Source organism: Thermobia domestica, chromosome 13 (assembly GCF_964235325.1).
Source record: "Thermobia domestica chromosome 13, izTheDome1.hap1.1, whole genome shotgun sequence".
NCBI lineage: Eukaryota > Metazoa > Arthropoda > Insecta > Zygentoma > Lepismatidae > Thermobia > Thermobia domestica.
Window position 1 is genome coordinate 102,859,251 of NC_137466.1, and position 14,524 is coordinate 102,873,774.

General features: G+C 32.6%; 1 protein-coding gene across 1 annotated transcript in view; it reads left to right on the top strand.

Moving 5' to 3' along the window:
- LOC145668403 (cytoplasmic dynein 2 intermediate chain 1) overlaps positions 1–13,757 on the top strand; it is an 84,668-nt gene extending 70,911 nt beyond the window's left edge. Inside the window, exons 17-18 of the mRNA XM_081736203.1 lie at positions 6,814–6,940; positions 8,354–13,757. Coding sequence (XP_081592329.1) covers positions 6,814–6,940; positions 8,354–8,476 — 250 coding nt within the window. The 3' untranslated portion in view covers positions 8,477–13,757. The remainder of the gene's footprint in view (positions 1–6,813; positions 6,941–8,353) is intronic.
- The last annotated feature ends 767 nt before the right edge of the window (positions 13,758–14,524 follow it).

The window sequence follows — 14,524 nt, forward strand, 5'->3', positions numbered from 1 at the left end:
TGCCATTTATTGGGGTGTCCTATTTCTTTTTTTACCAACGGAACCATTTTTAACTGACTTAGAATTTTATACCTTTTTGAAAAATTTGTATCAAATCGAAAAAAGCAAGGAAATACCATTTTAAATAGCTCAGCATGTTATAGCTTTTCGTGTTTTTGGTCTACCCAATTTAAACAAACAAAGGAATAAATTTGTGTGACCTATTCACTTTTATAGCAAGCAGAAAAAGGAAAGAATACATTTGAGTGGCTTAAGCAAAGAAGGTCAATGGTAACTAGCCTTTTTGTGCTATTAAATTTGAGTGACCTATTGAAGAATGAATAAATTTTGTTTGCAATTAAAAAAAAACGGAGAAGGTCTACTTTCTGTACCAACCATAGAAAAACAAATTTGTTTGACCTATTCACTTTTATAGCAAGCAGAAAAAGCACGAAAAAAAAGGGAAGAAGGTTCATTATAACAAGCTAGGTATTTTTATACCATTTTGTATTACGGGTGATCTATTTCTTTTGTGTAACAATCAGAAGAAAAGCTCAGAATGTTATACCTTTGTGATGCTACATTTTGTATTTTTGTCAACCAAAGAACAATTTAAATTGCCTCTGCCGTCACTAAGTAAGGCTTATAAAATATTTCAACGTAAGATTTAACAAACCAGAATTGCGTCATAATTGTGTAGAACAGACTCCATAGTAATTTGCGTAACATCATGCATGGCCATTTTTGATCACAGCAGAAGAGGAGATCATATCAAAGTAAGAAAAGTTTTCAAAGTTCCATGTTGCTGCAGATATTTAACATTTGTATTGCTAGTATAGTGAAGGTTGTAAGGTACTGCCCATTGTTCAACGATTCAATTATTTTGTAGAACTTTCCTTCCTCGTCTAAGTCAAAAAGACAAATATATATTTTTGCATTTATATATTTTATTATAATGGAATATAAGTTTATAGAGTATATTTGGAAAATAATAGAACATACATCATGATGTTATATTGCCTTGAAACATATTATTAAACACAGAGAACGCATAGAATGTTTTTATTGTAGATATATAAAATTATTTATTTGATTGGTTTTTGCTGAAGAGCATGGAAATTGTTTATGTTTCACCTAGAGAAAAAGAAATTCAGCGTGAAAACGAGAAACCAATACTGTTAATCCAGCCGTCTGACCCCGATTTGCCAGATGAATTACGTGATAAAGTGAGAATCATATATCCAACACAAGAACTAGAAGAACTATATTATTTTAGACGCTATAATAGATATAATGATGAAATACTCCCGGAAAGTGATGATGACAGTGTTTCAAATATTACCTGTTTTGAACTGGAAGCTAATGAGTGCGAGTGTACTAGTGAAAATATTAGTAATACATGTGTTATACAATTATTTAATGAGTATACACCAAATTCAGTATTATTATGTGAAGCATGTTCTAACCATAATGAAAATGAAAAAGATCACAACTGTTTGCTGCAGTATGATTACGAATTATTACAAAAGGCGTGGACAATCTTAATTAAACGTGCAATGAGAGAGAAAATCTATAAACTCTATTTAAAGAAGCATTTTAAAGGTTGTAATATTAAGAACACTTATACTTTGGAGAAAAAATTTAATCTGGTATATGAATACATTACAGAGTGTGATTATTATATCAACAAAATAGTAGAAATGTTTTTAGAGAAAGATAAACAATTATTTAATTCTGTAAATGAACACTGAGACACTGTAGCATATACATTTGATTATGTATGAATAGACGAACATGTTAGTGCTAAAATTACAAAAGGTTACAGAGAATTGAACTGATAAATGGATCAATTTGTAGTATTGTAATATTAAGAATTTAATAGATTACAAACATTGGACTCTGGCAACTGATTTGTCAGGGAGAGGCAATTTAAATTGTTCTCTGGTTGACACAAAAATAATACAAAATGTAGCATCACAAAGGTATAACATTCTGAGCTTTTCTTCTGATTGTTACACAAATGAAATAGATCACCCGTAATACAAAATGGTGTAAAAATACCTAGCTTGTTATAATGAACCTTCTTCCCTTTTTTTTCGTGCTATTTCTGCTTGCTATAAAAGTGAATAGGTCAAACAAATTTGTTTTTCTATGGTTGGTACAGAAAGTAGACCTTCTCCGTTTTTTTTAATTGCAAACAAAATTTATTCATTCTTCAATAGGTCACTCAAATTTAATAGCACAAAAAGGCTAGTTACCATTGACCTTCTTTGCTTAAGCCACTCAAATGTATTCTTTCCTTTTTCTGCTTGCTATAAAAGTGAATAGGTCACACAAATTTATTCCTTTGTTTGTTTAAATTGGGTAGACCAAAAACACGAAAAGCTATAACATGCTGAGCTATTTAAAATGGTATTTCCTTGCTTTTTTTCGATTTGATACAAATTTTTCAAGAAGGTATAAAATTCTAAGTCAGTTAAAAATGGTTCCGTTGGTAAAAAAAGAAATAGGACACCCCAATAAATGGCACAAAAAGTATAGAATGCTGATCCTTCTTCTCCTTTTCTGGTTAGTACAAAGTGTTAATTCTTTCCTTTTTTCTGCTTGGCTAGTTAAAATGACCCTTCTTTGATTTTCTTCTGATTGGTACAAAAATAAAATTTCGTTTATTGGAGTAGTACAAAATGGTATAAAGATCTAAGTTAGTTAAAATGGTTCTTCTTTACTTTTTTTTCTGGTTCATACAAAGCTAAATACTTCATCCAAATTTGAGTAAAATGGTTCATTTTCGTTTTCTCAAATTTAGCCCTTCGTTTTGTTTAAATAATACAACATGCACTAGAAATTCTAAGTTAGATAAAAATGGCATTTCTCCTTGGTACAAAATGGAATAGATCACTTATATTTATCCCTTCGTTTATTTAAATAGTTAATATGGCATATCTTTGCTTTCTTTCTTGTTACTCCATCCAAATTAATTTTTGCGTTACAGAAATTCTGCGCTAGTTAAAAAGGTCTTTTTTCGCTTTTTCTTTCGTTCATTTGAGTAGTACAAAATACTCAGCAAGTTAAAATGGTTCTTCCTTGTTTGGTATAAAAAAGTAGAACACCCAAATTTGTTCTTTCGTTCATTGAGCTAGTATAAAGGTACCTTCTTCGATTTTTCTAGTTAGTACAAAAAAACAGGTCACTCAAATTTATCCCATCGTTTGTTTAAATAGTACAAAAAGGTACAGAAATTCTCAGTTAGTTAAAATGGGTCTTCTTCGCTTTTTCTTATTAGTACAATTTTGTTCTTTCGTGAAAATCCTTTGGTTGCTACAAAATTAAATAGCTCACTCATATTTATGCCTTCGTTTATTAGACTAGTTTAAAATGATATAAAATGATCCTTTTTTTGCTTATTCCTTTGTTTGTTGAAATAATACAAAATGGTATAAAATACTCAACTTCGGTTTTTCAAATGCATTACTTCGTTTAATTGATTTTAGAATTGATACAAATTATAAGTCACTCAAATTTATTCCTTTATTTATTTGAATACTCCAAAATGGTGCAAAACTAAATACTCCATTGTTTATTTGAGTAGTAAAATTATATAAAATAGTCCTTCTTCGCCTTTTGCTGAGCCATTTCTCATTGGTACAAAATTGAATAGGTCACTTAAATTTATTCTTTCGTATATTTAAATATTCTGCTAGTTCATTTTTTCTCGTTGGTATAAAAAGTAGAACATCGAAATTATTCTTTCGTTACAGAAATTATGAACTTGTTAAAATGGCTCTTCGTTTTTTTTTCTGATTGATACAAAAATAGAACATTCCAGTTGGTACAAAAGAAAATAGTCCACCTAAATTTTATTCATACTTCACTTCTTTTTTTCTAGTTGGTACAAAAACTAAATACTCTATTCCTTCGTTTATTTAAATAATAGCCCTTCACTTTTTCTTCCTATTGAACTTCTGAGCCGGTTAAATTTATCCGATTGTTTGTTTCTTTATATAGTACAAAATGATTTAAAATACGCAGTTATTTCTCGTTGGTGCAAAATTGAATAGATCACTCAAATTCACCCCTTTGTTTGTTTAAATATTAGAACATGATCTAGAAAAATGACATTTCTCATTGGTACAATATTCCTTCATTTATTTAATTAGTACAAGAAGACCTATAATTCTCAGCTAGTTAAAATGGCATATATTTGCTTTCTTTTTCGTTAGTCCATCCAAATTATTTTTTTCGTTACAGAAATTCTGAGCTAGTTACAAATTAGATTGCTCGTTGGTGCAAAATTCAATAGGCCACTCAAATTTATTCCTCCTTCACTTTTTCTGCTTGGTACAAAATTTATCCGTTGCTCCGTTTACGAGCTCTCGATGGTCATTATTTTGGAACTTGCAGTGATTGATGAACTATTACTAAATGTGGAAACACCACCTCAATATTTGGCTCCGTTTTCGTGTTATTAGGTTTAAGTATTTTGACCTTTGACCTCGATGGTCGACACTTTTGGTACATGTGGTCTTTGGTGACCGATTACTAAATGTGGAAACACCACCTCAATATTTGGCTCAGTTTTCGAGTTTTGACCTTTGACCTCAATGGTCATTATTTTTTAAACTTGCAGTGGTTGATGACCAATTACTCAATGTGGAAACAGCACTTCAATACGTGGCTCAGTTTTCGTGTTATTAGGTTTTAAGGATGTTGACCTTTGACCTCGATGGTCATTATTTTGGAACTTGTAGTAGTTGATGACCAGTTACTAGATTTGGTAACACCATCTCAATATGTGTCTCAGTTGTCGAGTTATTAGGTTTTAAGTATGTTGACCTTTGACCTCGATGATCATTATTTTGGAACTTGTAGTAGTTGATGACCAGTTACTAGATTTGGAAACACCATCTCAATATGTGTCTCAGTTGTCGAGTTATTAGGTTTTAAGTATGTTGACCTTTGACCTCGATGATCATTATTTTGGAACTTGTAGTATTTTATGACCAGTTACTAAATGTGGAAACACCACCTCAATGTGTGGCACCGTTTTCGAGTTATTGGGTTTTAAGTATTTTGACCTTTGACTTCGATGGCCACTAATTTTGGGACATGTAGTACCTGATGACCAATTACTAAATATGGGTCTGTTTTCGAGTTTTAATTTTTGACCTTGATGGTCAGTACTTTTTTAACATGTACTAGTTGATGACCAATTGCTAAATGTGGAAACAGCACCTCGATATGTTGTTTCGTTTTCGAGTTTGACCTTTGTTCACGATGGTCAGTAGTTTGGGGACATGCTTGTGTCATTTCTGCTATGTTATAATGTTCAAATAGGGGTTGAAAAAGTAATCATAAAAGGGAATGAGTTCACCCCTTAAAAAGTGTTCATAAAAGGGAACGAATCTTATGTATTATCTGCTCTCCTATGTAATTTCATTAGGGGTGGAAAAAATGGTCATCAAACAGAATGAATGAATACACCCTCTAAAATGATTATCTGTAGACCGTGGGTGTTTGATTGTAATCTTTGCTCGTTATGTTAAAATAAGTGTTGGAATGAGTTATCTGCTTTGTTACGTATTCTTATGTCATTTCTGTTATGTTAAAATAAGGGTTGAAAAATATGCTCATAAAAGAGAACGAGTTCACCCTTAAAATGGAGGCCTGCTATGTTATGTAGTCTTCTCCTCTTATATGTGTTCGTAATCTTATATGTTATCTGCTATGTTAAAATAGTGCTATGTGTTATCTGCTCTTCTATGTGTTATCTGCTATGTTCAGAATAGGGGTTGGAAAATATGCTCATAAAAGAGAACGAGTTCACCCTTGTTATGTTACGTACTCTTATGTGTTATCTGCTCTGCTGTGTGTTACGTACTCTTCTATGTGTTCGTAATCTTATGTGTTATCTCCTATCTTCAGAATAGGGGTTGAAAAAATGTGCTCATAAAAGGGAACGAGTACACCCTTGCTATGTTACGTAGTCTTATGTTCTGCTATGTTAAAATAGTGCTATGTGTTATCAGCTCTTCTATGTGTTCGTAATCGTATGTGTTATCTCCTATGTTAAAATAGGGGTTGAAAAATATGCTCATAAAAGAGAATGAATACACCCTTGAAAAAGTGTTATCTGCTCTCCTGTGTGTTACGTAGTGTTATGTGTTATCTGTTCTTCTATGTGTTCGTAATCGTATGTGTTATCTCCTATGTTAAAATAGGGGTTGAAAAATATGCTCATAAAAGAGAACGAGTTCACCCCTGAAAAAGTGTTCATAAAAGGGAACGAGTTCAATCTGCTCTGCTGTATGTTCGTTATGTTACGTAGTCTGATGTTCTGTTATGTGTTCGTAGGGGTTGGAAAATATGCTCATAAAAGGGAACGAGTACACCCCCTAAAATGGAGGTCGTAAAAGAGAACGAATACACCCCCTAAAAAGTGGTCATAAAAGGGAATAAATTCACCCCTAAAATGGAGGTCGTAAAAGACCGTGGGCTCACGGTGTACGATGGTCATTTTCCCAGGGGCTTGTGAGTTGTTCTCTTACGTCCTATGTTGGCCTATTATGAGCCAGATCGATCCATTTTCTACCACTCGCGCACACTGAAAATATACGCTCTAATCAGTCGGGAACAAAGGAGCATTAAAACACTGCATTAGGAATGTTTTTTGTTAAAGATATTACTATTTTGTGCTACCGAATTTTATTTCTGGTTCACTCCTTGCTATATTGGTTATTGGTAGTGTGCCAATCAGTTGTAAACACATTCCTTTAAATAATGTTAGCATTGTGGAGACGTATGTGTTAAGAAGAGTTTATTTGGTTTGTTCCGCAGGATCCATGTTTGGGACCTCAGCACTAGTGACATTTGTCCAGTGTATTCTGTGCCTTTCAGAGATAAGACTGTTACAACTATGGCGCTGTCACCCAGTTTACCTGATGGAAAGATGCCTCCACATCTAGTAAGTCGTTATTATTACTGTTATAATTATTACATTACTATATCTTTTTTTTTATAATAATATCTCACTATGGTATATAAAAAGGGACTTAGTTGTTCCTAATCCCTCTGAAAGCAATATTGTGTGAGCAACAGCTGAGTGAACTGCATCGATCAAACTTAATACAACTATGGGGGGCGCGGTGGCTCAGTGGTAGAGCGTTCACCTCTGGTGCTTGGGGTCCCGGGTTCGATTCCAGCCTCCGCCAAGTGAACTTTGTGGTGGACAAACACCGTGCTCGTGGGTTTTCTCGGGGTTCTCCCGTTTCCTCCCACTTTCTTCATTCCACCATTTCACTCATCTATCATAATCACCGTCTCCTTTAGCCTAACCGGCATAACCGTGGGACGTAAAACTTAAAGATTTCATTTCATTTCATTAATACAACTATTAGTAACTTACATAAAACATTGTCTGTGATAGTCTAAGCAAATAATCTGTGTAAAGCATTTTTTTTTTAGCAAACAAATTTATTTAAATTGTAGCATATAAATATTCAATATTGTGTGTCTAATCGATGCAAATTAATTTTTAAGTCATGTTTATTTTAGTGATTCGTTAAGTACCAGTAAATCTTTTATTTTCAATCAAAATTTTAGAGTAATGTTCATGAACTTTAAAATTGATTAGCTCAGGAGCCTATGATATCAAATATTTATATAATTGAAGACCTTGATTCCAATTTTTATTCAAAGGAAAGAAACTATTTGTAATTAATTTGTTAAAATTTCTTGGAGCTTTTAGAAGTATTGCCTCTAGGTGATACGAAGAGGCATTTTCCTATGCAAAAGTACGTGAACTTCACATTTTGTTAGAAATAAAGCTTCATATCAGGAGAATAAGTAACTTCGATGACTCACCTTATAAATTAACACCTTACAGAGTCAATCCCTAGTATTATTGCTTTCTTCACAGATTGCTCTCTTTTAGATTTAATTTGACCAATTCTTCTTGTATTATTATTTTTGATTTATAGTTCTTCAAGTGCATAGATTATGCGCATGACTCTCAAGACCGAGAGTTTTTAATATTTTCTTTAGTCTATGTGTGAGTGAAACTTCTCTTACAATGTATCAGCTTTATGCAAATAATTATAAAACTTCATGGAAATTAATCTTTATTTTAAACAAAGATTAGTTTATTTTAAAGAAATTCTTGTCTTTAATTTATAGGAAAGTAATTATTTAATTACTTAATGTTAAGGAAACGTATCAAGAAATGTGGATTTCTGCATTACTTATACATATCTCTTTCATTTTTATTTTAGTGTAAGTGTGGAGGTTAACATGAATATTGTGTATATCGAATCAGATGTGCTATATTTAGTTGGTATGTTCGATTCTAATAGTAATAATTAACACTATTTTATTTCAGGCTTTAGCAACCTCTTGCGGGAAAGTTGAAGTTCATCAAATTAAGAAAGAATATAGTTCTCAGTCTGCTGAGGAAACTGAACGAGAACTTGATAAGTTTTTGCGATATATTAGTATATTGTAAACATCCAATGCTGTATGTATGATAAAATAGTTTTATTTTTACTATACAAGAGCAGCAACAGTGTTTATACTCAACTGAGGTTTTTTTCAATCACATTTATAAGTAAAAAAAATGTTAATTTGTAAATTTTTTAATTCAAAGAATTGTACCTACAAGAGATTTTTCTTGTAACGATCTAGTCAAGCAGGAAAAAAGAAACCAAAAATTATTTATTATTGTATTTTACTTAATGTTATTTATTATTTATTTATTACTGTACATCTTTTATTCTATGTTCGCTAGAAAAAGGAATTTGTAATAATTTGAAGATTAGTATATTCAGGAGTGCTCGCGTAAGATTTTCTTTTGTTTATCGAGCTTCACGTATAAGAAATACCACCATATTATTAATAGAAAGAATGAAGTCAGGAAATAAAACATACAGTAAACCAATGTCGATAGCGGTAAGAAAATTTAAGTGTTGTATTTTAGTATTTAAAATATCGAGTGGCGAACAAAGGTAAGAATTGAAACCTAAAATAGTAAGCTGATAAAATTACTCATTTTCTCCGATATTAATTAATAGAGATCAAATCTTAAAAAATATTTTTATTTAAGTGTGAATAGAATTTATAAATTTCTTCCGCACATTCTTAATACGAAGTTAAGACAGAAATTAACATTAAAGGTAACAAATATGATGAAATAAATTAGTGTACTTTAGTAGTAATACTAATAATTTAATGAAGAAAAAAAGATACAGCTTTGTTACGAGGATGGTCGTTTATCTTTTCTTAAAATCATGTATTTTCTGAGCTGTAAGCCCTGTGATTTGATATACATGTCGTGTTCGGAAATTAAGTATACCGAGGTATTGAAAAGTTAGTAATCACAAATCGAAAGATGAAAATTATTTATTAACATATATGGTTCTTTTTCTGGTTAATCACCTCCATTATTAAAGCACTTGTCTGGTCTGAGAACCAGTTTTTGTAACTTTGAATCATAGAAGTCAGCCTCCCATTATTTGTGCCACATCATGACCTGCTCTTTTGGGTGCTTAGCAAGAACAGAATTTTTTTATATAAGTCTAATCTGTTCACCAGAATGTCATAAATCGTTGTCTTAAGACTCCTGGATATATTTGATAAATGGTTTTCAACACCTCTGGTCACAATTGATTCATTTCTTGTATCGTCACTCGTCGTTTGGCACGAATTCCTTCACATTTTATAAATTAGCAATAACCTAGTCCTCCATTTTTCATCATGAACGTTGTTTCATACTTGCGATAATTCCCAGCACCACTTCCAGCCTTTTGTCTCGTGATCGTCTCAGCAGTCATATCTGTGGTTGGTTGTATGCATTTCTGTTGGTGTATTTCCACATTGAATTGGTGACGCCATTTCAAACACGTATCATACATGCCTTCCTCTTGTAGATTTTATTTTGTATTACTAATAATCTACCTTGATCCGAAGACACATCAGTGTTGTCAAAACTGCCATCGGATCTTTTTTCTGGCAGTCTATATACACTGTATCTTTATTTTTGAACTTGTTTTCTGTGTAGTAGCAAAACTAGATGAAGGAAGAGATAGAGATTATTTATATAATCATACAGTTCGGCATTAAAAACTTGAAATTTTGCAATACAGATTTTATATAGTTTAAAATATAAAAATGCACACGAGTGTGTGAGCGAAGCATTGGTTTTATTTATCACTGAGAGAGAGATACAAAGTAGCTGACAGTTAAACAAAAACGGATACGTGTATGTCTGTAACATGCTGAAGAAAATTGCAATCTCTAATGCTTATCATTGGCATTATGGTAATATTAATATGATAAAAGAAATTCTTACGCAAAGAATTAAAAATCAGATATGTTATCTACATTAAAAGTTATGCGCACCTTCTGTTGTCGCGCAAGCCTTGCGTTATAAAATATCATGAACTAGTATGGGAGGAATTACGAAGTAAATGTATTTATTTTACAGTGAAGCTTTTTAATAAAGTTATCGATGTTAGTGTTAGAAATATTTTACAGTGTAGTTTTATAATTGTAAACACAATACGTGTGTTATTATACTAGTTCATTCCGTCCATAACTATTGTTAATCATTTTTTTTAAATGACAAAAAACATATATTTTTCTAGCATGTACTTGTTATCTGTGGAAAGTAAGAATGATTGTTTGGCATATAAATCGAATAGGATTGTTATTATCTTACATTTGTTGTTCTTGTAAGTTTAGATCTGTTAGGTAAATGCAAACTTTTTCATGTCAAATAGTGTATAAAATTATAATAGCTGACATCTTATTTTTAATGAAGGACTGGGTGAATTAATAATTTTGTGTTACTAGAGGATAGGAGAAATAAATGATACACGCAAAAGGAAAAGAATCATGTTAGTTTTGGCCATTTAGTTGGTCATAGCCCTGAGTAAGCAATCGAATCGGCAAACTTAGTTTAGCTTTTAATTTTTAGTTTAAAAAAATCAACATTGTATCATTGTGCTGCACAATATATCTGTTTTTTGTGTCATATTATGTTCATTTAAAATAAATTTCGTATAAAATCGAAATTAATAAAATATGCATAAAAAGAAATAAGATGTTTCCATATAAAACTGCTAATACCTAAAGGTATTGTGAAAACAGGCACACGTTTACGAAACACTAACAAAAGTTGCTATAGTGACTTCCAAATTCTTCAGTATATACCTGTCTGTAAATTAAAGATTCGGGAACCATAATTAATTTTAGATGTAATTAATATAGACGGACACCACATTAATTAGCCCTCTTCTGCAACAGTAAGACTGAAATATATTTCTGGGAAAATATCCCCCCCCCCCCAAAAAAAAAAAAAAACTCAGTAGAATTCGGTATCTTGGATTATCATTAGAAAAAAATATACATCTAGCACATAATATATGGATGCATTGATAGAAAAATGTCTTACTCTGATGTTATCCCATTTGATGTTGAGTTTAAATGTATATTTGTACTTTTGTTACGTGCAGTAGTACGAGGGCTGATCAACAAAGACTGAGACTTTTTATTGTACCGCAGTTTCCTTTGTTGCCGAATGCCGGCACGTTTGATATTGAAAGAGTTGTGTTTCATGTATATTCTCACTGGGTGGCAGCATTGTATCGGTAGGTTGGGAGTAATTCGCTGTGTTTTAGACACTGCTTCCATTTCGCCTCACAACGTGCTATGTATATGCATACAATGGAGGTTACACGTGAAGAACAATACGGAGCAATACAGTTTTGCTTTCGCTTGAACCATACAGCTTCTGAAACATACGGAAAGCTCAAGTAAGCTTACGGTGAAAGTGCATTACCTCGAGCAACAGTGTTTCGGTGGTTCAAAGAATTCAAAGAAAGACGAGTTTCATGCTTTAAGCAAGGTGGACCTGGTGTTTCGGCCTCTGCTGTGACAGAAACCTCAGTACTGCTGCTGTGATTGTCCGTGAGGATCGAAGGATAACATTACGTAAACTAACTGAAGTGTTGGGAATTTCACATGGTAGTGTTTTTTTCAATGATGTACGATCACCTCCATATGTCCCATGTTTGCGCCCGTTGGGTACCACGACTGTTGACTCCGGAACAAGCTTGCTTGAGGTTTTCGTATATTTCAGAAGCTGTATGGTTCAAGCGAAAACAAAACTTTATTGCTCTATACTGTTCTTCTCGTGTAACCTCCATTGTATACATATACATAGCACGTTGTGAGGCGAAATGAAAGCAGTGTCTAAAACACAGCGGATTACTCCCAACCCGCCTATATGACAATGCTGCCACCTAATGAGAGTATACATGAAACACAACTCTTTCAACTATCAAACGTACCGGCATTCGGAAACAAAGGAAACTGCGATACAATAATCAGTCTCAATCTTTGTTGATCAGCCCTCGTACATTTTGGTTCTGCAGAGATAACAAAGATTTAATGCAATTTTTTGAAAAGTCGTTTACGCAATCAAAATAGTTTCCAGTCTGTCTCACTCATCTATCTACAAATTTTTCATGATAGAAAGAAAAAATCCAGTCGCATCATTGTTTACTGGAACCGACAATGTAAATTCCACAATTTGAAGTAGATTCGGTGTTTCACAAGATTTTGAAATCTATTTGTCTTCTAACTTTTTCGCCCATATGAAATCGGAAATCACACACTGTAATCTCACATTTTTCACAAAGTTAGTTCTCATTTAAAAAATAAAAATGTCGTTACAGCTTAACATCGCTTTTAAGCCAACAACAAGGTAAAGTTTAAATGACAAAGGATTCAAATCATGTTATTTTTCCGAGATATCCAGGACTTCTTTTCTGCACCCAATCGATGTCGTTCTTAGGTTTGTTCTTCCTTTTCTTCCAGGTAAGTGGATCTTAAGTTTTCTTCCCCACTAAAATTCACAAGAATGGTCAAAATAATCTCACATGCACTCTGGTTCGAAGGTATTCCATTATGTCATGTATATCCATAGAGCACTAAAATCGATAAGTAGGCCATATAATTGTCCGCGAAGTATTCATAGCAGTGAGAAGAGTTCTCATCATTTTGTTCTTTGAAGAAAGGTCAAACAAGATGATTTCGCAGCTCTGCTGCGGTAGAATATATAATTTAATGGAAACCCAGTGGGACAGGGTTCAATCGACTGCAAGTGTCAATTATAAGTCAACGAAGTGAAACATATTTAAGAACTATGCTATATTCTTCTTTTAGAAATATCCTTAAAAAGCAATAATCAGTAATAAAACTTTAAATCGTTAAACAAGGACGAAAAATTCACACGCGTACTTTTAAAATGGCCGCTTTTACGTAGAATTTTAACGTACGGTAAACATATTTCTCTATCAATTACATGATAATTACAAACTGATCCAACTGTTGTCTTGTTCTTATTGGAAATCGTTTATAGGTTGAATGATTTTTCTCCTACACGTTGTCTCTGTAGCAAAGGAAGAAATGGCATTTTTTTACACCACACTTATTTAACAAAAATTTTCTCAATAATAACATCAGAAATTTCATTCACGTCTTCTGTTTTTTATGTGACCGTTTACTAGAGAAAATGTTTGCTTCTGGCAAGATAGTTTATTATTATTTGGATATGTGTTAACTACATTGTCAACTATAAATTGACACTCTGTACGAACGCAGTAAATCTTGTTTGTTATGCTTGAAATCTCTTTCTTCGTTGGATGATGTACGTAAGTATATTTGTTATTCATTGCCAAAATTAGTTATTTCATATCAGGACGAGAACTCTCTCTCTCTCTCTCTCTCAAAAAAAAAAAAAAGTTATAAATAGCTGAAGAAATGCATGTCGTAACTTCTGGTTTATCTTGAGGTGCACTGGCTGTAACAAGAGCACCTTTTAGTAGACAAACATCTGTAAGCCCTTTAACTATCCTGTTTATTGTTCTAGTGAATAATCTTAACTGACTAGAAGCGCTATATAACTGGACTTCCCTGACAAATAGGTTCTATATCATCTTTACTTATATATAAGCACCCTTCCCATGAAGTAGACCACAGTTTTCATAAACTTCTTGTGCCATTTGCAATCTGAGGATTTGGGTGGTGGATTCCTTTATTATTTTGTACGGGAATAACTTGGACTTAATGTAACTAACTTTGCTTGTTTGAACCATGTTACACATTGGATCTTTTCCTGGGGTATCGTCAGATTTATGGGTCGTGCTTGAAAGTAAACAAAACAACTTTCGTATTAATGAAACTTTTATAAGTTTGCTCTTGTATGCACAGACGACAAAAATATTTCTTTAAATTTTTTGGGCAATCAAAATTGTACATGTAATTTCGGAACACGCCTTCAAGTCTAACAAGGCACTGTATTTAATTGAAATGGCTTTTATGTGAGTTATTAGCAGAAATTGTTAATATTTTTTTCGTGTGTTTTGTGGAAGCGTCTTTGACATATTGAAATATTAAAATGGCATTACTAAGTTTAATGTCATACTGAATTGACGGGCAATAAACTACAATTTGGTAGTGTGTAAGAGGTGCCTTGCTGAAACGTGTTCTG